Here is a 22,188-nt window from a genome sequence, read left to right as displayed (position 1 = left end):
AGCGGCGCGAAAGAAGGCCCCGCGCGTGCCTGCGGCCCACGGGGATCTGCTAATTCAATTAATTAGACGGACGTCAAAGCGAACCAGCTGGACAACCGAAGCGCTAAGAGTGGCCGCGTTTGGGATGGTCCGTTTTATCCTTGGGATCTTGGAGGAGCCCAGGGATTCCTTTGCGATGGGGCTTGACTCTAGAAATACTAAGGAGTCCATCTTGAAGAGAGATTCTTCAGAGATTTAGCAGGGAACAGTATTGCCATATAGCGGGACAAAATGTCTTCCAGTGAGATCATGGAGTAGATGAGTGGCGGTATTTTACCACATTTATTAGATCTACTGCTCTATTCTATGATGTAACTGGAAGACATGTTGTCAGGATATATGGTAACACTGGATACGAATTTTGAAACCCTCTGTTGAAACAATTTCTTGGGGATGAATATATCTGGAGTCTAGATCTAGAGTGTAGTATATTAAATCCACAGTTTTTTTGTGAGACTTAATAGTCTTTGGATCTGAGATCCAGATATGAGAAATAAGGGTTTGAAGGGTTCCCTCAGGCTTCCGTGTTATGGTCCAGGGCTCAGTGTTCCTAGGGTTAATCTCGCCTCCAATTCAACCGAGATTCATGTGACAGGAAAATGCCCGTATTACGAAAACGCTGCGCCCGATTCTGAGGATGTGGGTCACGTTACTCTTGGCATGAGCCACACGGTGAATCGTCGATGAATGAGAATTGTACTATTTATACCGCGGGGGCTCAGGTCGCCTCTGCTATCGAGGAAGGCTGTAATGAGAGTCTATTCCTCGGCTGGTACGTGGCTGCTGATTTTTTGAAGCTTCTGGACAGGGAGCAATCGGTCTGATCCAGAGGTCGAGGGAGCCAGCGACTGCGGAAAATGAGATAACGGAATTAATGAGCCACTGTGTTCGAGAACAGAAGGGACCTTAATCAAGCTTCGTTGGGATGCACGCGGCGACAGGCTGCCCGGTGTTCTTGGTCACGTCCCAGCGTCTCTCGGGGCCTGGCTTTTCTTTTCTTCTCGAATCCCTCGACTGCGACGCGAATAGCGCGCTCGTTTAAGGCGACGATGTTTCTGACGCGGTCAACCCTCTGGTTATGAAACGATTCTTGGCAGAGGCGCCAGTGATTACGAATTCTGGTCGTACGTGGTTCTTCGTTTGGAGTGATCTTGTGCTCTGATTTACCCTGATTCTTTGTTTATGAATAGTCTGTGTTAATTCACTCGCCTATGAGCAATCTTGTTGTCAATGGTGAATTACTAAATTCGAAAATGAAATCATAGCTGTAGCAACCCATAAAGAGGGTTGTAACAACCTACTCATAACTCTCAGCTAAGTGAATTGCTCTTCTTGCTAGTTATCCTTGGTCTACCCAATGTTGAATGCTGGTCCAGGGTCCAGGTTTTGCTAGAACCGCTCTGTGTAAGACAGCGAGGCGTAATTTGCACCAGTAATGATACTTTTGTCGACGATTAATCCAGAAGGTCCGCGGCAGCAAAGAAGCCAAGAGACCGATGCATCTATCGGGGACGAGATAAACGAAGTTAATGAGCCACTCTTTGAGAACAGAGAAGACCTTAACGACCGACTCGTACACGTGTATGCGTACACGTACACGACCCACAGCGCGCCTGATCATCGCGATTCTCAGACGACACATTCTGCCTTTGTTCTCCTCCATGGATTGACCATTGTTTTGCAGTGGAGCAGGGAGATTAGAGCTCCTTCGTCGCTGACAATGACCGATCGCTAAAGGCGAGTCTCTCTTCGATTCGCAATCAGCTCGGACATCCCTGAAGCGTCCAAATGTCGAGCACGAAGGGATCTCTTACTTCGACGACTTTTCCTCGAATCTTCGTTTCGAAGCTCGTTTCGAAGCTTGTTTCGCAGAGGAGGCGAGCACACTCCAAAGGCGCATGAAATATTTCAACAAGCAATTCTGCAAAGTTCCAACAGGACGAGGCGAATTTTTACCAGGGAAATCCAGTCGGATCTCGTCGCTGGCTTCTCAGAAGCCCGTGAACATGCATAAAAGGACACTCGAAAGTATCTCGGTCTCTGGGAAATCTTTCGAGGAGCTTTACCGCGAGGCGAGCTTCCAGAATGCAAATTCGTTTAGAGAAGAAACGCTGAGTGTAGGCTGGCCATCCAGGAACTGCAGCCGAGGTCATGTAGCCTCGGCGTTCTGTGTCTGCGTTTCTGTAGCCGCGTATACGTGCATCTGCGTGCTCGTGCAACGGCCGCAGTGACCGTGGGAAGCTGCTGGACGTTAGGTAATTGAAGAATTTCTCAGAAAATGGGCACGCGCGTCGACGAGGAGGCGAGCAAGTTCGAGGAGCTTCGCTCGCGAGCGGAACAACAAGACGAGAGACTCTCGAGGGACCCGAGAGACGGTAGGTGAGCAATTAAGTCGTAACGGTGATCGAATCAGGTTCTCATTGACGCTTTGCTAGCGCGGAGCCACCACTAATTGGCGTCGTGATCTCGATGGTAGAGGTCTCTGTTCCCGTTTTCAGAGACGATCAATTCGACTCGACACGAGGGTGAGCTACTGAAAAAATGAATCCCAGCTGTTTTGTTTTAGAAATTTTCAGCTGCTGCTAGAAGGAGGCAATTTTGAAAGGAGTACAAATTCGTTTATAATAGCACAGCAAAGGATGGAATGTTTTGCATAAGAGGATAGTTGTGGTAATAGAAGCTCGTCGAAGATACCGTGTGCCTATAATTTTCTGTACCAGTAATTAGCAGTCTACATTCAGATTCAGAGTTTTCTTCACTTGATTGCCCAGGTGGAGGCATAAATTTAGAAACAGAATGGAGAGCAGTAATCAGCTAATATCCTGCTTAGAATAAGGCTAACCAAAAAGCTGTTCGGAACAAAAATCGATCACCCATCTGTACATTCTCAAGCAAGGAAACACGAACTCTAAATCACTTCGCAATACAACTGCAGCGAGGCAGTGATGCAATCGTTGCACTCAACGTCACACCGACAGGTTGCTCAACCGTGGCAATGCTGGTACAATTATCGGTACGTTCATAACTCCGCTAATTAAATTTGATAAGTTGTTGCTCGAACGATTGCGTCACTGTGCCCTCGTGAAAGCCTCCTAGGATCGCTGGAAGGCTTACAGAGCCGCTTTGCCAGGGAAAAATGCGTGGGAGGAGGGCTGTTCGCGAGGCTGACGCACGTTGGACCGTGGGACGCTGATGCACACAGCCGCAAATGACACGGGGCTAATTTTCCGGGTGGAAAATCACGGAAGCGAGCCAGCTACCGTGAACGCAACGTGTCGGTGACACCTCAACAAGTGGATACAACGCGCGCACGTGTCGCTGACGTTTTCACGTGTGTGCGGGACGCGGAATCGGCTGATAAAAATTCCAGAGGGGGTCGTTCGACCGCGGTGCACGAAACTTGACTGCTCTGGTACGGAAACATTGGATGGAACTTCGGTTTCCAACGTGATTCAGTGGTGGGAACTACGAAAGGAAGGGCTGTTTAGAAAGTTAAAGCTGTTTTGCTGGGGTTTGGTTGAGAGGGTATCATCAGAAAGTGATAAAGAAGAAGATAGGAGGATTTATTTTTAATTGATAAAGTGCAATGGAAAAGTGATCAACTTTGATTGAAGGTAACTCTGTGAAAAAGCGTCGTAGAATCATGATCTTTTTTTTAAATGGAAGCTTGAAGTTTCTACTTTAAGATGCTGCATCTTCATTTTAAGTTTAATGCACTTTTACTGTTATAGCACTCTAAATCTGAGGGCATGTTTGTCGCACTAAAAATGGCAAAGTTTGATCAAATGCACAGACTTCCCAGAATTTTTTTCGAAGATGCGGTTTGCAGTAGCATAAAGTTTAATCCTTCCCCTTTAATTTAAAAAAAAGATCAAGTTGATCCGATTTTTTTTCGCAAAGTTACAGCACTTTAAAGTAAACCTTGCATTTTTGTCATATTTAGTACTAACCCGTGTATCCAAAAAATGCAAGGTTTACTTTAAAGTGCTGTAACTTTGCGAAAAAAAATCGTAGCGACTTGATTCTTTTTTTAAATTAAAGGGAAAGGATCGAACTTTATGGTACTGTAAACCGTATCTTTGAAAAAAATTCTGGCAAGTCTGTGCATTCCGCCAAAGTTAGCAATTTTTAATATGACAAACTGCAAAGTTTCACAGGATGCACAGACTTGTTAAAATTTTTTCCAAAGATACGGTTTAGAGTAGCATAAAGTTTGATCCTTCCCCTTTAATTTAAAAAAAAGATCAAGTTGATCCGATTTTTTTTCGCAAAGTTACAGCACTCTAAAGTAACCCTTGCATTTTTACAACAGAACGGGTAGTGCTGATATATGGCAAAAATGCAAGGGTTACTTTGAAGTGCTGTAACTTTGCGAAAAAAAATCGGATCGACTTCATCTTTTTTTTAAATTAAAGGGGAAGGTTTGAGCTTTATGCTGATGTAAACGAAATTCCTGAAAAAAATTTTAACAAGTCGGTACATCTTGTCAAAATTTGCAATTGTTAATATGACGAACATATCCTAAGATTTAAGGAGTTAGCGTAGAAACATTGTATTAAACTTAAAATTGAAGTACGGCATCTTAAAGTAGAGACTTCAAGCTTTAATTTAAAAAAAAGATCACGATCCCATGACGATTTTTCATGAAGTTATCGTCAGTCAAATTTGGCCAATTTTTGGCCAAAATTTATCTATGCTATTTTCCTGCTCAGGATAAAACTTTAGAGACCTCCTCTAAATTTCTTTGCACAATTATGAATAAAATGAATCTTACATGCAACTTGAAAACGAAATCTCTAATTTTAACCCCAGTTGCCTAAGGATGCAAACTGCTCACGAATAGTGATCTGATCGAGATGAATCTTTAGGCGATCGTTAGTGGCCAGATCACGTTTGAGACGACGGTTCTAAAGGGAAGCAGGGCGTCTGCGAGATGGGATCAAGATCACTCGGTCGACTGGTTAATGCGATGCAACACGGTCGCCATAACGGGTCTCCCTTTCTTTCCGATTTCTTTCGCCTGAACCTTCGACAGCCTCATTTCTCACCTTTTTTCCAGAGGCCCCTCGCAGCTTCCTTGTCTGGTTCCCTTGGCTTCGATGTCTTACTCTCGCGAGGAGCTTCCCTCCCCCATGATCCCGAGTTCCCTCGATCCTGTCGATCGTGGCGTACCCTTCCATGCCATTTCAATCGAATCGTACCTAATTAAGCGTGTCTCGCGTATAGATCACGAAGATCATGCACGCCCGCGGCTTCGTTTGCTGATTATAAGCAAATTACGGTGTTTCGATGATGGAAATTAAATTCATGCTAGCTCGGAGACTTCGTTAGGCTGTGGGAAATGTAAATTGGTTTTTTGGTTGGAGTTTAACCCCTTATCTTGGGATGAGTCGTGTCTGTGAAGAGAATATTGGAGCAGTTAATGAAGAGGGTCGAAAGTTCCTCTGATGATTAATACAGTATTTACCCACTATGAGAGTTCAACACGGTGCAAGAAATGAGAACAGAAGTAGAAAACTTCTCACAGCTGTAGTATCTAAATTTCAATAACCATGAAACCATTTTCTATACCTCAGTACTATCCTCAATTTTCTCAAAGTCCCGCTATCTGTTACACCATAAGCCTCTATAGTACTCCCGCAAGTCCCACTGACTTCTCACACCAATTTCAAGACCCCAGCACAAACGAGATCCGAATGATCAGCAGCCACAAATAGTGCACACTCTGTTCCCTGCCACTCGCTCGCAATTACTCGTTAACGACGAGCCACGATTATCGCAGGGGCAATGATAGTTATTTGATGCCGTAACCTAACGGTACGGTCGCGGTTCATCGGTCGTGCATGCTAATTTAGCGAGGATGTAAAAAGGCGAGAAGAGGCCAGCAACTAAAAGCCAAGATCCTCCGCGCGACGTTTTTCGCGGCGTCTTCGCGCGCGATTTACTCTCTCGCGCTGGATGGATTAATTGCCGAGCAGCGTCGGGGCTTGCGTAATTGCGGGGCAATTGCATAATTGCGAAGTAACGAGTGGCCTCCCGATCGAAGACGAGGCGAGCGCGCGAAACTCAGCCAGGTCGATAACCCGTGCTCCCTGGTGTTAATTGACGACGTACGCAAACCGTTCGCGTTTTGCTTCTCGCCTTGGGACAGACACCCGCGTTCCCGTTTCGGGCTTGCCTCTGGAATTCCGCGGTAATTACGCTAGGGGATTTTAATCATTTTCAGCGCGACTGTCGCTCATGGAACGCGGACGAACTGGACGTTTAATTGCGGCCAGAAAAATTGCCTGCCTCTGTGTTCTAACGCGGTGATTCGACTAATTCTGCATCTCTCGCGAATGATATTGTGAGGGAAAAATTTAAAAAGCTGTAAAAGCTGGAAAGTTAATTGAAAAATTATTTGTACGAAAAATGAGAGAATAGGTGAAGAGTTGAGTATAGGAAAGAGAAGTGAGGAGATATACAGTGTGTAACTTTTGCGGACAGCTAATTTCCTGAATACACCTGAACGAATCAGAATCACCGTAAGTCGTCCCCAAATTCGTCACGCTTCGATTCGAGGCCAGTCGCGCGGAAGGCCACGGATCCCCCCATCAATGGTCAGACAAGAGACTCACCTGAAGGTCCACCAGATGTTGAAGCACATCGTGTTCAGCCAGAAGAACGCGGCCAGGAAGAAGAAGTGAGCCATGATTGCTGAAACAGACCAAGAAAAATGGGCTTCGTTACACACTGCTCTGTGGAGGGTTAAGGCGCTTACTGGTACCGTTGTCCCTGTCCCCTGGGACCTTCGTTTTTCCCACGAACGATAGCAAAGCCCCCTCCCTGCGAACGGAAACAGGAAATCGGGGAATCTAGTTTCGCCAAAGTTTCCTCGTCGCGGGATAAACGAATCGATTGCCCCTCGATTGCCCGTTGTCGGGTCGTCCAGCAAACTCTGCGCGTTTCCTCAACTTCCACCCCTTTTACTATCTCAAAAAGACAGGGGAGACTGGTGGGGTTCTCGAAATAAAAGATATTGATTTCTAGTCTCGCGGTGAAAAATAATTCTGAAATATTCAAATTTTTGAATTTTCAAATCTTCCATTTTCAAAATTTTCAGCTTCTGGAACCTTCAACTTTTCAACCTCCCAAATGTTCAAACTATCAAAAGTTAAAATATTCAACCCCTCAAACCTCCGAATTTTCAAACATTCAAAGATTTGAAACTTCCAAATACTCAAATATGTTTAGGTCCGCAATGCCCCTCAAAAATTCACAAGCAAAGAGGGAGGAAACCCTCGGGGTGCAAGGGCCAAACAAAGCTCAAGGGAGCGACAGCTTTTGTCGAGATCCGTTTGAAAAGATGCCGGTAAGCAGGCGAAGGGTTGGTCTGTCGGCCTCGATAAATTTTTCACCCCGTCGTCCGCATCCGTTCTTAGAATTCGCGCGAACAGTGAGTGCGGAGATTCAGCCGCGGCTGGCCATTAATTTCTGAAAACGCAATCGCTGGGATGCGTGCTCGCGGCGAAGACAGGGGTGCAAGCACAATGCTCGATCGACCAACACCGACAAAAGACCCCGCGAACTTCCGTTTTTCACCGACGCCTTTTCTTTCAGGAGCTGAGCGAGGAACTGGTCGGTTTGCCTATTCAATTTTTCAGCCTTGCATTCGGTCACCGCTGTAGGTTGACTCGCTCATGCATCGCTAAAACCCCAATCGACGTGTTTACATAATAGCAGCAGACAAAAACTGCTGCATTCGTGAGTTTCAGGTACCTCAGAGTGCAGCGATATTGCATAGCTTTTTGTCAGCACTATATTGAAGCATTATAGCGACTGATTATGGAGAGCTACTTGTAACAGTAGCATTAATAAAGGTTTATTAATAGAGGGTGGTTATTGTTGCCACTGATTTAATTCTTCTCGTGAGAAGACTGGTACTGACGATTCGTTGAGGCCAAGTTACTCCTACCATTCAGTCCCACTAGGTATTAGTCACCAGTTTTTCACTCACAACCGAGAAATCACCGATCGCAGAACTCGATCGCGTTTCAAGGTGGTGCGAGGCACGCTTCAACGCAACCTCGTGTTCCCACATTTTTAACGAAGCAATCTCGCGTAAACGAGTGTTAATTACACGCCTTACGTCTGCAGCCTCCGGTCATGCCACTTCACTTGGAAAAAATTCTACGATTGTAAACATTTCCCTGGGCAGCTCGTCGAACCGTGACCGAGCGAATGCAAATCGCGGCTCGGTTACTGAAGTTTCTCATGCGTCACCGTCGTTACTTGCACAAGCGTTTCTGCGTTCCTCCGCGTCACGTGTATCTATGTCGATAGTGCGCGACGAGAGGCAAACCGTTAGCAAAGTGCATCGAGAACGGGATTTTTGCTTTCCTGTTAGCCTGTCTGCTTTCTTTCAATCCAGTGTCGTCGGAGGATTTATAGAATGTACAGTCGAGTGGACTGTAGAATGCATGGTCTACCGTGCGGTTGGGTCATTCGATTATGGCCGAGGAACTGTGTATGTATGCATCAGCAGTTTAACGTAGAAGCAATTTTAGGCGATTACAGGAATATGCGCTATGGAATTAACCGAAGGTACAGAGTGGTTCAAAGAGGATAGAATATTCAAATTTTCAAAACCAAGGATTAAATTTAATCCTCAACAGTGGAACACTTTTAAGGAGAAAAATAAGAATTATATCGTACTAAATAAAATTTGTTTCCCTGAATAAATTCTAAAGTCACTATTTTCTGACGACTTTTCCAGACCCCTAGACCCTAAAACTCTCACTGAAAAGAAAGCTAAAAATGATCTCCTCTCGCTGCAAGTACCCCTAAGGTAAGCACCGATCGATCAGCGCCCCAAGTTTCCCACGTGCGCACAACGTCCAGCACCTGCAAATCAGCCGTGTCCCAAGGCGCTCGATGTTGATTAACAAACCAGCGAGTGACGCGTGTCGGCGGATTACCGCGAGCACGAAGGGAAAAGCCTTGGAGAGGCGATCGCGCAGCGTTTCGAAACCCCGCCGATTTTCCATTGGTCGTAGGTCGCTCGGAGCGGGATTACCAGCCTCCGTGCAGCAAAGTCCTCCGATAATTCTTCGTCGAAAGGCTTTTGAGCGTCTGCCGCGGGGCGTTTGTCCCGCCTCCCGGAAATAATTAAATTTCCAAAACTAATTACGCCTCGTTGCAATTATAACTCCGTCGACATTCATCCGTGAACGCGACCCCCTCGTCCCGCGGCTGAATAGCGCTGGTGGCGGCCGAAATCGTTTCCACGCGACCACCCTTTCGACCCTCCCCCTCATCGGCGAAATCCGTGCGATGTTTTAGGGAGCGGGACAGGACCCTGTGTTTGCTCGACAGCGTCTGTTTTCCATTTTCCGACGCCTACAGCTGTCGACGCTCGAGAGGAAGTCCTTTTGTCGGAATTAGAACTCGGGGGGGCTGGGGACGATGGAGGGGGGCGCAGAAAGAGGACGAGGAAAGTGACACGGGAAGGAGGGGCCGAGGATCGAGAGTTCCACGGTATCGCGGCTTCTTTGATATGGTAATGCAGCTCCTTGGGGGCGGCCCATCGACCCCCTTCTCTCCGAGCGAAACTGGCGCCACTCGGCTCGCCACGAGGATTGTAGCGCTTCGTTCACCAGGTAATGGGGATTCGATTCAATTTCTGCTCTCTATTTGCGCTCGCCGCGCAAACAGCCTCGCGAGATTCGCCAGGGTCTGATTAACACGACACGGTTTCCAGAAATGAATGGAACTTCCGACTTCAAACTTTCCCGCGTTTCGAGTCGACAGTGAAGAGTAGAGTGTTCGCTCGCTTTGGTTCTTGAGACTCTTTTTAACGAGAAGGAGCTCGTGAAAGGAGAATCCATTTCTGAGATTAATTTCACTGTAACACTTCTCAGCGTACACCAACCTGTGTCAAGTAATTCCACCTCTATCACAGTCACACCAGCCTCTGCTCTTCCCAGTGACTCTAACTATAAGTCGAAATCGGTTGTCCCAAGTCGCAGCAGCCTCAATGTTTTTCATTATCGCGACAACTAATTTCGAGTCGGTTGGACCCCTCCAGAGGGAGGAAATAACGAGTGCTGGGAAAGAGGAAAACGGTCGGGGGTTAATTTAAGTCACGGAGACTCGAAGGAAGAGCGGTCGGTGTGTGTTACGCGACCCCCTTCGCGACGCCACGAGGGCGAGTGTCAAGGGTTGAAACGTCAGCTAGTTAAGGGGCCTCGATTTGCATGGGGTCGGAATTAGATTGTGCTGCCTTGACCCGGTCGTTTATCCTTTTCTTCGTTCGCGCGCCCATCTAATTGCCTCGGGGGGTGATCCAACCCTTACGACCCGCGCGTAAACGTTATTGATCTTGTTGCGTCTTTTAATGTTCAAAGGAGAACGTTTCCATCCCGTATCTGCTGGGGTGCGTTGGAGCCATTATTTCGATCGCTGGGGTGAAAACTTTGGCGAGAGAGATACAACTGGGGAAGCAGAATCAGTTCGACTGTTCTCATGATGCATTTAGATCAAGCAAACAAATGCTTGCTCTTCTTCCACCTTCAGCAAAATTCAACTATTATATCCAATGCACATGAGTGATATTTTGATGCACGATTCGCTGCGATCATGTTTTTCTCTATTTTTCCAATCAATTTGCGATTTTATTTCTGGAGGGAATTAGAAATTTATTCGTTTCAAAGAGCTCTAGATCTCGCGAATCTCTCGAAAAGTGAGTTCCCACTGAATTCGGCAGCAAAATTGGTCCACAAAAGAAACTGATTGGAGAGTTGGCGCGGAGTCAGCTCGGTGGTGCCTCGAGAGATTAATGCAGCGGCATTAACATCCGTGATTAAGTTAAACACTTCGAAATGGCACAGCGGCGAGTCGTAATTAAATCATAGCGGATTTATTACACCGCCCGATTTAGATGGGATTAGAGTTTGATTCAACGGACGCACTCCCACCACCGTTTACGCTCGTCCGAGTGCGAAAGGGCTGCAAAGCTGCGATGAATTATGAAAGTTAGCGACAGACTCGGGGGACGGTCGATCGGTCAGTTGAAGTATTAACTGGAAAAGAACGACACGCTGGGGGTTGCCCCCTGTCTAATTCGCGACGACCAACTTAATTCCCAGGGCGCACCGAAAGCGTTAATCTCACCGTAAAAAGTGGAGCACGTCGTAGGGAAATGCTGCGGCTTAATTCGTCGATTCATTATCCTTCATTAGTCGAGTGGGTGTGAACGAACAGCTGTTGAAGAAGGGTAGAAAAGTTTTGCTATATGGTTCGGTGATTTTTTAGGATTCTAAAAATATACGAACGATACGAAAATGGCGAAATATTGATATGAACGTACTACAGATAATTCGAATATCGACGGGTACTTGATAAAGTGCTAAAATGTGCAATAGCTTATACGAGTATCTGCTCATAAAGGATTATAAAGTCCTGAAAATATTTCATTTATACAAATATGAGGAAGTAAATATGAGGAAGCTGGGCAGACGTCTACAATATTAATCTCGAATTTAATGAATTGTTAATAAAATCCCAAAGCAATCACACTAGGCACTCCATCACGAATGCAATCTTAAATGCCCAAGCATTAATAGATGTCGAAAATATTCAAACAGGATGTTGACCACCCGCGCACAATCGCTCCAGCTTGCAGCAGGCGTATCTCGAGGGTCGAAAGTAAATTTGTCGCGGTGCAAAAATACTCGCCGCGTTCCGCCGAGACTTACAATCGTAAGCAAACGGATAAATTCGACCGGATTAATAAAAGTCGCACCCGTTTCCTGTGGAATTACGATCGGCATTTTTACGAGTTATCGGCTGTGCCCGCGCGACTGTGCCCACGATTTTACGGCCCCGTTTCCTACGCTCGCGCGTGCGTTATTTCGAGAACGCCGATGCGTACTTTACATCCATAATTCCGCGGGCGGAATTAATTGGTGGCCGCGTGGCGCGCGTCGAAAATCATTTCGCGACGGGAGGAGATGATACGTGGGGGGTGGCGAGACCGTGTAAACGATTAACGTGAATAAATAAACGAGGAGGACGAGGGGAGGCTCGACGTAAAAATTTATGGAACGGAAACCCGGGGATTAATGAATTTAGGAAACGCGCGCGAATTCAAACGTTTAGACGTTTGAAAAATCCACATACGCAGTCGGCGAAACGAGTCGAGGGGGTGGAGGGATGCAGAGAGGGAAGAGAGGGATGAGAGGCTCGTTACTAGCGGCAGCCCGACACGATATTCGCTACAATATTAATAATTATCGCCGACTCACGCACGTCCCATCCGATGCGGCGCGTTTTCATTGCGCCGAACGAACTGGAACTCCCGTTTACAAACGGGCCACCGCCGCGGCGTCGACAAACAACGGGCGCCGCGCGTCTGTAAACCAATTTAATCAAGCCCACGATAAAACTGATGCGACGAATATTAGATTCCGAAATGGATTGCTGGTATAAATCCCGCGTGAAATACGAACGCGTCTGCGGGCGTTTCGCGCGGAAACCTATGGACTGCGAAATACAACAAAAAAAAGAAGAGAGAAAGGGTGGAAAGGGTGGAAAGGGAGGGACATCGCAACTATAATCGCCTGCTATCTGCGCGGGGATATTTACAGCGAGCCGCGGCGATATGGTCTCGAAAAAGTTCGACTGGCCGCACGCTCCATTGACGATATCCCCTGAGTTCGTGTGGTTCCACAGTTTGCAAAAAGACGAGGATTGTTATTTCGGAGGACAGCTCGGAGGGCAGTTGGTGGCGTTCAGCGTTGAAAGAACGCATTAGCAAGTATACGTTGGCCCCCTCCAAAGAAAACAAACCGCCACTTACATCGTTCATGCATTTGCCCTAATTTACATGGGACGTTTGTTTGAACTTTTCTGCCACGCAAATGCTAATCGAAGATTGCAGGGACAGGGGTGCCCTCGAGGTGTTCGCGCTGTTTTACGAGAGTTCGCCGATGGGGTTGAGAACCTCGGTGTGGCCCATATTCGAGACACTTTCGGATGTAGCAGTTTCCCGCGGAGACGGAGCTCGCGTGTCTAATGAAACTCAGGGTGAATCAGAGAGGTATAAATATACTGGGCTATCCCTTCGCGTCGTTTCCGTGGAACACTGCTAGAGACCGCACAACGCGAGGAAGCGACACGTAATCGTTAACATGTTGACTGTAACGAGCGTCATCGGTGACAGATGCTGTAAACTTGGCTTCTCTTGAGGAGGGAGCATTGTTTGTCAACTTTCCAATGACGTGGAGAATATCAGCTTATGAACATCAGTGTGTTTCCCTGATGGCTTAATTTTTTTCATTTATCTTGGCTAGCTCGTGAAATCTCTGCTCTTGGTAGCATACACCTATCTAACACTAAGTTAGATGTCGATTTATAGCTCTGTATGAAAGTTGCTTTTTATGAGCACAGACTTGCCCCTAAGTCTTCTTTAAAACCAACCTTGTAATTCCAAAAACCAACGAACGCAGCAAAAATAGAAACACTGCATGTACAGCGAACCTGATAATCATCCCTCAGGATTCCCTCCCTTCGGCCACAAACGACTCTCGCAAATATTGACTGACAGCACATGCGGGGTATCGCCAGAAATCAGCAGGATTCACGAGCAGTAAAGAAGCAGCGAGCTGAAATTCCTCGTTTAAACCTGGCTAACCCAGACAATGGGAATATCCTCGCTAATAAATTTCGACTTTCCCATTGTTCCCGCGCGGCATGCACCGACGGCCAATATGCAAACGAGCTTCCCGTCGGCGCGGTCCTCCTTGAACCCCCTTCGTGCTTCCCTCCGCCCTCGCGCGTCGCAATTCCCGTTCTGGATTGCTTCCGATTAGCCCCGAAAATCGTGGCAACTTTTCCCCGAAGAGGCCTCGTCACGCCACTCTTCTCCTCGCTAATCGGCGCTGGGTCCTCGAGGGGCAATCAGCTGGTCTGAAATTCTGTTATATTTAGACGTAACGAGCGTCGGCCAATCGACCATTTCGAGGAGACGAGAGCAACGCGACGGACTCGTGTGCCACTCGAGATCTCCTCCGACGATTGCTCGGAGAGGATGGTCGCGTGACGCCAGGCCACGTCTCTGTCTCGAGTGTTGCTGAAATTGCTCGGCGACGCTCGTAGCCCCGGGGGTTGTTTGCCACCCCCGTTAACCCTCGGTCTAAACGTCCGCGTGACGAATTACCTGGAGAATAAGCGGCTTCTTCCTCCGTCGAGAACCGACCTCCAGCCTAATTAATTTCCCGCTTCGTCGGGAACTTCGATGCTTCCTCTTTTTTCCTCGGCGAGCCACGGCGACGGGGGTGGTCCTTTTTGCGCCGAGATAATTAACGAACGGGTCCGTCACACCGTGCCACGCCGCGCCACGCCACGCCACGCCATGCCACGCCGCTTGTTGCCAAAGAGAAACAACGTCGCCTCTCGCGGGGACGTCAATTAGCGGCTTCTTCGGCCCGCTTTTCCTTTTTCGCTCCCCCCTCTCCAAGGGAATTTATACGAAGGGCTCGTGTCTCCAGGATTGCCGCGACGTCGCGCGCTGAATAATGGACGAGGGCTTCCGCACCGAAAATACGAAGGACCCATCGCCAGGATATGGGTGTATCGCTGTCTTCGCGCGAGGAGACATTGTTTCCGTTTCTGACTTTCTTGTGGGGGCTACTCTTTCTTGTAGGTTGAGACATGGTCGAGACTCCATGACTGAGTGTTTCGCAGATATTAAATGAAATAGAGGTTTTGGAGCTGAGAAAGGGTCTGTGGTTTCGAAATTTGGAAATCTAAGTAATCAGAGATACCTTCTTCACCGCCTATTCTATCATTCTTAGTACCCAGACCATTATCAAACCACAGTTCTCAACTCCAGAGTTAAAAAATATAAAACACGAAGACAAAAGTTAGAAGCGAGCGCAACGCTCCAAGAACTCTCCTCCTAAACTCTAAGCCTCCTCTCCCGCAAACAAAAGAGAGGCCCATCCAAAGCAACGTCCCAGCTTTAAGAAAGCCAGTGACCCGAGTTGGCGAAAATTCCTCGCGAATCTCTGCCTCCGACCAAGAAACAGTCCAACGACCCCGAAGACAAACAGCCGCGTTGCAGATTAAGAAGGACGATCGTCGGCCATAAAACGGAAATAAACGAGGGCGGCGTGCTTCCGCGGAATTAAACGAGCTCTTGATTTTTCGCGTAGCGCGGCAACAAGTTCAGCGAAGCTGCGACCGCAGAGGAGGTCGATCGAAGAGGGAAATCAAGAAACGAAGAAGAGCTCGGACAGAAAAGGCAGAGGAAAATATGTATCGCGGGGCACGCACGATTGCACAACGACTTACGGCGAGGATGGGCCAAGGAAGATTGTCGTTCTGGCGACTGGCCAACAGTCGGGCCAAAGTTCGAATTTTCGTTGCCCCGCGAGATATAATAACGCGGCGTCTGCCAGCCTACTCGGCTGCCTTAGGAATTCTGCAGGCTTTCGGGAGATACGAGTGGCTTTAGACAGCAGGTCTACGCGCGTTTACGAAGCCATACGCGGATCCGCGCGGAGCTGTGTGCGCGAGGGGCGACGTCGAACGCCGGTCGATCGCAGCTAGTCGAGGGTCCTCCAGGGTTAAGCCGCTTTCCAATGTTGCTCGAGCACGTGGTACACAGCGGGGTTATTAAACCGACGGACTCGCGAAAAATCCAGCGTTTACCCCCTCGGGGACCAGCGCTCGTTAAAATCGCGAAACGGAACGAGGGTTGTCCTGCAGGCAGGTATTTACCAGCCTTTCCTTCTCGCCAGCTGACGTCCGAGGCAGGAGATTTCGAGGGTGTACCTTGACAGGCGAACTGAACAGACAAATGCAAGCAATTGTAGACGATTTTTTACTGGGACTCAGTGTTCTGCTGGGTTGCTGTATTGTTAAGGTGCGAATACATCAGAGTTCACGAAGAGCGAAGAGATTCAATTTTTTAGATTTTCTGAATGATCAACTATAGTAGAACTTCGATTGTATTCCCTGTTATTTGGAGCTTCTATAAGAATATAGTAAGACTGATACCTTTGCTATTACTGATTTGTTAAGCTACTCAGAGAGCCAATCGCTCGATTCTGACGCATTGCAGACAATTCAAAGCCGAGGGTAACCTTGGTCCCCCTCTGTCAACCGTCTCATCCCACGTGTTTCCCTTATACTCGAGCGATTTGGCCACAAGTGGTCATCGAAGAGTTCGCAAAGGCTTCCTGGGTCAGGAAGTGTGCATGTCAGCGGTCCTAAGCAAACAGCGTCACTTTTCTGTCGACTAGACAGTGAAAAGTTGGCGAGGCGGTGTCTAATAACCGCGATGGTGTCTTGACGGTGTCTCGACAGTGGCCGTCGTCGTCCAGGATGGGCCACGTCGTTCCAGAACGACGCTTCGGCCCGTGGGGTGTGTTATATCGGCGCGAATTCGAGTCGCGTTTGGCACTGTGGACACGCTCCGAATGCAAACCGAATCCAACGTGCTCTCTCTCCGCTCCAACCCCGCCACAATGTGGAGAGAGGCGAGGGGAGAGGGTTGGTCGGGGAGATGGATGCTCCCAATGGAGCTTTTCGTCCGAGCCCGTGTATATTCGTCCGCAGAAACGTCCCACCAGAGCTTCTCCCTCCCCCTTGGGAACTCGCGCGATTACGCAATTTCCGCTTTGGTTTGATTCAATTTCGGAAATCGTTCGATTTCCTAGCAGACGACCGCTCGACCTCCCTACCTCGACCAGACGCTTTTCCACTTTTTTCGCGGGGGTAATTAGGAAAACGTGGATTCGGGGAATCGAATTTCGCGGGCCCTTTGAAGAATTTCTGGACGATGGAATTGAAAATTTGCGGTGCTTGTGTCTGGGGAAAATTTCTGATCTCTGATTTCTGATATTGCCAGTGGAACGAAATTACAGTCGCTTTGAATATGGAATCGAGACCTAATTTTCCTGATCAATATGTTAGAAGCTAGCTTTCCATGTCCAGATGTTCGAAACATTAACCCTCACAGAACCTACAGAACCCAATGAACTCTAGCGAATGGATTTCATAAATGTCCTGCCACCCTGTGCACGATTTTCCTTGTTGTTCCAAAGTTTGTGGGCAACGATTGTGATGGAGGAAAGCAGCGAGCAAATTGCACGCGCATTCAGGATCGGAAGTTAGGCCGAGCTAATGACAGGGATCATCGATGCTCGAGCGAGTATCGATTATCTGTCGAGCGGACGTGCCGTGTGGGTAGCTGCATGTGCATCGCGCCGTGCATTTACGCGTGCCAAAGGATGCCACCGACATGCGGATGCGCCTTGACACACGCGACGCCCGAAACTCCGTTACAACGCGACGCGAGCCAATTGCTCGGCCTGTTCCCTTCACGTTCTGATGGACGTGAGAGCATCCGAAATCGTTCTGGTCCCCGCCCATGTCTGCCCATTACCATGCAGAAGCATCATCCGAATCATGTTCTGATAAATTCCGAACGATCTTTCATGCATCCTTATGAAATTCCTGACACGTTCGCCGTTTCGATGGTCATCGGTGCACTGACTGAGATCTTGCAAGATTTCTTTAACATGAGCAATAAATGTAGCTTAATATTAGATAACTATTAGATAGTGTTTTCTTTAGAATTTATACATGTACACATACTGAACATATTAATTGAGTTTCTACAAGTTTCTACAAGATCCCAGTGCACAGTGATCCATAAAAAGTCGAAAGTTAGTTTACGATTTGTATCGGCCAAAAAACAGCGATGCAGTTCAGTGTCAATATAACATATAAAGTTAATTTTCATGTGAAATATTGGACTCTGAAAGTTGTAAAACCGATTGGTATCAAATACCGATAACCCGCGATATCAAGATAGAACGAATCGAAAAAAATTCAAATAGTATTTCGCCGGTTCAGTGAATCGATCGCGGTGTGGTTCAGTGGCCAGGAACGATTAATTAAAAGGCTGACTTCGCTTTCGACTGCATCGAATTCCGTTAACGCATCGATATAGAGGAAAAACGAGCGCGTCAGGAAATTCGGACCGCGGCGATGACCTTAGTATTACACGCGAAATCAGGGAAACAGCGGTGCTCCTGATGGACGCGAGACTAGCCGAAACCGCGGCTAATTGGTCGCTATAATTAACAAGAGTGACGTCGAATGGCGTCGCATCGATCGTGCCCTGGGATCCTTGAGTGATTTATTCTATTCCGCGGAACAGCCGCGACAACATGCTCGACATGGCCCACGTACCCGAAATTCGTCTGTGTCATTCGTCAAAACTCGAACGACCCTCGGCTGAATCGATATCACCAGCGAGCACTCGAAATTAAAAAAATATCCATGGTGATTAATATCTTGGGACTGGAGTACGACTCATTGCACCCTATCCGTTTTGAAGTTCAAAGATAATAAATTGGGAAGGTTGGAAAATGTCAATTCTTCTCTCAAAAAATATTCAACCTAGGAAGGGTTAAAAAAGGGGATAAAAAAGTCCAGAGATTTTTAAACAATTTTTAGATTTAGAATCAGACCTCAGTATAAATCTCAGAGGCAGTTCCATCAAGTGACCAAAATGTCAAGAAGATTCTACGAGTAGATCACTCACCTCAGTCTCAAGTCCAGAGAATCCTCAGAAGTTTTCTTTCGCGGCTGCATAAGGCACTGGACGGATACGCGGAAAAGGAAGGAATGCAGATGCGAGCGCAGGCCGAGGAACGAGGAAACGGCAACAAAAGCCTCGGTAGAACGCGCAAGAATAATAGGAATTGCGAGTGGGCCGACGTTTTCCTTTCGCGGAACCGTCGAAAAACTGGCCCCACCCCCGGATGCAACGAAAACTCGGGTATATTTTTATTCCAGTCCGATCGATTTCGCATCTCGCTTTTTGCAGAGTCGCTTTGGTATGCGGCAGGAGCGACGTTTGGTTTTGCACGGTTTGTAGTCGCTCGTGTGGCGAACGTCGCCGTGTATATAGGCTCGTGTACATATACGGAACCCTCTCTGCCCCTAGCCGCGCTTTTTGCTCTGGGTACACGGGGTGTTCGACGAACGACCCGTTTCCTGCTCGTAATCGATTCCTGCCTCAAAAACGAGCCGATCTAGCCGCGATCCTCGGGATAAACCGAGGCTTTTTTCCTCATTCCTGATCAAAGGAAGGAAAAGGAAGGGGAAGGGGTCCCGTGGCTGTGATCGACTTCAACTACGATTTACTGAAAAACGGGGGGCCTCCACTTAGCTGAGAACCTGACGATGATTGACTGATATGATTCTAACGAGAATAGAGATCGTGGATTTTTCTCAGACACCCTGTGTGTGGAATCGACGCCACTGCGCACACGGTCCCTGTTTCTTTGGCATTGTTCGGTTTTGGCAACGGCTGAAAAGCCGCTTCCGACGCACGCACAATGCGCGTGTACATTGGAATCGGCTCGTCCGCGTGTTTACACAGTCCATACGGAAAGGCGAAACGCTTGTGTTGCTTGCAGTGAAGCCCTTTTCTCGTGGTGCATTAGCGGAAGTGAATTTGAGCTATCGAGACGCGTGTGGGGATTTTCGAGGAATAGAAGACAGTGTCTCTCTAAAGCGAGAATAGTGGGGAAGTACTGTCGGGAGCTCAGAAGTTGTCAGTGGATCTGACTGACTCTGCAGAATAGCAAATAAAATTGGTACACATAAATTAGCTGATTGGCAAACTGGATTGACGAACAGGGCACTCTTCTTTATCCTGTACCATCTCACTGACAGCTTTTAAGCTCCCCACAGTATCTACTCTATCCATATCTCTTGATTTAGCTTCCCTTTCCTCTCTCAGATGATACAAAAGTATAGACTGTTGACGAGAAGATTCGAAAAATATTACATAGTAGCTCCAAGAAATAAAATCCTTGAGTTTATACCGAGTAATTACTGCCTATACTAGTTTACTCCAATTTCCTCCTAGATCGACAGGATCGAGGCAGCCTCAATTAATCTCCCGCGAAATTGCGCCTGGACGATCATCCTCCGCGGCCACCGCGCTCGCGGCCGCAAAAGCGTCGCGCGGAAATTTTAATTTTCTCCCTGGCCGTGGGCGGAAATTAATTTACCAACGGTGGAATTGAGCCATTTCCTTGAGGTTCGTTCCGCGTTAAAGCGGAGAGGATTTCTCAAGCGCGAACGGAAGAAAATAAGCGATCGTAATGCGAGGAAAAGGGACGACGAGGAGAGGCTCTCTGGAGGCTCTCTGCATTGCTCCTAAGACCGCCTCGCGGATCGCAAAGCACTCGAGGGCTTTACCGCGAAAACCAATCCCGGGCCGTCCGTTTTAACCGAGCCGAGTTTTAAAACTCTTTTACGAGTTCCCCGAAAGGCGAGAAATCCGCTCGCAGCTCTTCGCCGATTTTCCACTGTCCCCGCGTTTAGCAATATTCCAGGCGAGACTCGTTGAAAGCAACACGCTGCGCTGTGCCAGGCGTTCCTCAGCCTTTCGCAACGACGCGAATCGGTTATCGGTCGTCGAGCGAAATTGCAACACCCCATGTGCCCCGCCGCGTGTTTAATTATGACAGCGATCGAAATTAGCGTCGCGGGCTCGGCGAGTCGATCATTAATTACGACGCGATGATCGTTAATCATTTCGTCGTTCAGCAGACGCCCTGTCGTCCGCGAGCTTTGGGTGGACCTGGCCCACAGTAATTCCAAAGTTTGCTCACTCGCTGTACCTCGATTCCAACCGAAAGGGTACTCGAACTCGGGGAAATTGATTAAGGAAATGTTTATTCCCCGCGGCGAACGCTTCAATCCCTTCCAATGGGAATTGGGCGGTTGAGAGTACTGATAATTCGATTCTGGCGATAATGTACGAATGTGATCGTTTCACTGTAATATCTTAACAGTGCTATTACTTACAAATACGCACACTTTTGAAAATGTGAGTACTTGTTAGTTTAAAAATTTGAAAGTTCGAAAATTCAAACATTTGAATATTTAAAAATTTTTGAATTTGAATATTTAAAAATTTTTGAATTTGAAAATTCGAAAAATTTAATATTCGAGAATTTGAAATCACTCTCACCACAAGAACCACTCCAACCCCGAAATGGTCTCCCACTCGACCTAGCAGATATTCCTCGGCAAACAGTGTAGGCCAGAAAGCATTCGATCAGGCGATCGCGAAGAACGATAACGCTATCAGAATCGGTGGCGTTGCAGAACGATTTCAGCCGCGAGCTACAAATAGGAAGCACGCGGAGATCTTTATCAGGTCGATCGGTCGCCGAGGGTAAATTGAATTTCGAGCGGATCGCAGCGCGCGTCGGGGTTATTCCGGGGCACACGTATAGCTTCCCAATTATTCGGGCAAACATGCGGGTATGCATACCTGCTGCCCTGAACCCCAGGTGAGTAATCAAGGTGAGAGCCGCGCGCCATGTACATAGGAGGATCGTGGTCGAATTCGTGCGACCATAGATCCATGCCGCCCCTATGGGATTGCAGCGTCTCTCGATCGGTCTGCCTATTATTTCCGGAATTATAATCCGTTAAAAATACCTCCATTATTAATGGTGGCTCAGGGCTAAGCCGTGGATCCTCATTACGCGCGAGCTCCGTGTAATTTATGGAAATGGGAGACGTATATTGAGGTTACTTGGGTATCAAGATTCCATTGAAGGTAAACTCCTACCGAGGATTCGCGATATTCTGCCTTCGACCACTCTTCATTTCTTCACAGGCACTTTAGTGGCGATAGACACAGAAATTTGAGTATTTCAAGACTTGAATACTCGAGAATTTGATTTCTGATACTGCTACCGTAGATTTTTAGTTGAGAATTTTTCAACTACGGAGATCATATAGATATTTGAATATTTAAAAGTTCAAAAATGTGAAAATTTAAATACTTCAGTTTCACCTAAAATGTCTCACCATCCTCTGTTTCACGCATCATTATCATAGGATGCACCTGTGCAGGGAAAAGAAGGGGGTCCACGCAAGAAAGAATCGGAGCAATTTTATTTCCAATTCGAAGAGGGTTACGGGGATGTTGTCGGGCGAGAAGCGAGCGTCCAATTGGAAGGAGGGGTAAATAAACCCCTGTAGGCGCAAGGGGTTCGTTCTCGCGGCGAGCGTACGGTCGATGAAAATTGCATTTCATCTCGATACACACGAGAAGTCGCC

At 47.6% G+C, this 22,188-nt stretch overlaps 1 protein-coding gene across 1 annotated transcript in view; it reads right to left on the bottom strand.

Moving 5' to 3' along the window:
• The window catches only part of Mthl1 (adhesion G-protein coupled receptor methuselah-like 1), a 117,524-nt gene that overhangs the window by 67,067 nt on the left and 28,269 nt on the right, over positions 1 to 22,188 (bottom strand). Inside the window, exon 4 of the mRNA XM_076376552.1 lies at positions 6,657 to 6,735. Coding sequence (XP_076232667.1) covers positions 6,657 to 6,735 — 79 coding nt within the window. The remainder of the gene's footprint in view (positions 1 to 6,656; positions 6,736 to 22,188) is intronic.

This window comes from Calliopsis andreniformis, chromosome 4, assembly GCF_051401765.1.
Source record: "Calliopsis andreniformis isolate RMS-2024a chromosome 4, iyCalAndr_principal, whole genome shotgun sequence".
In the NCBI taxonomy this organism is placed as follows: Eukaryota; Metazoa; Arthropoda; class Insecta; order Hymenoptera; family Andrenidae; genus Calliopsis; species Calliopsis andreniformis.
The sequence above is the reverse complement of the archived record's forward strand: the minus strand, read 5'-3'. Positions and strand labels throughout refer to the sequence as shown.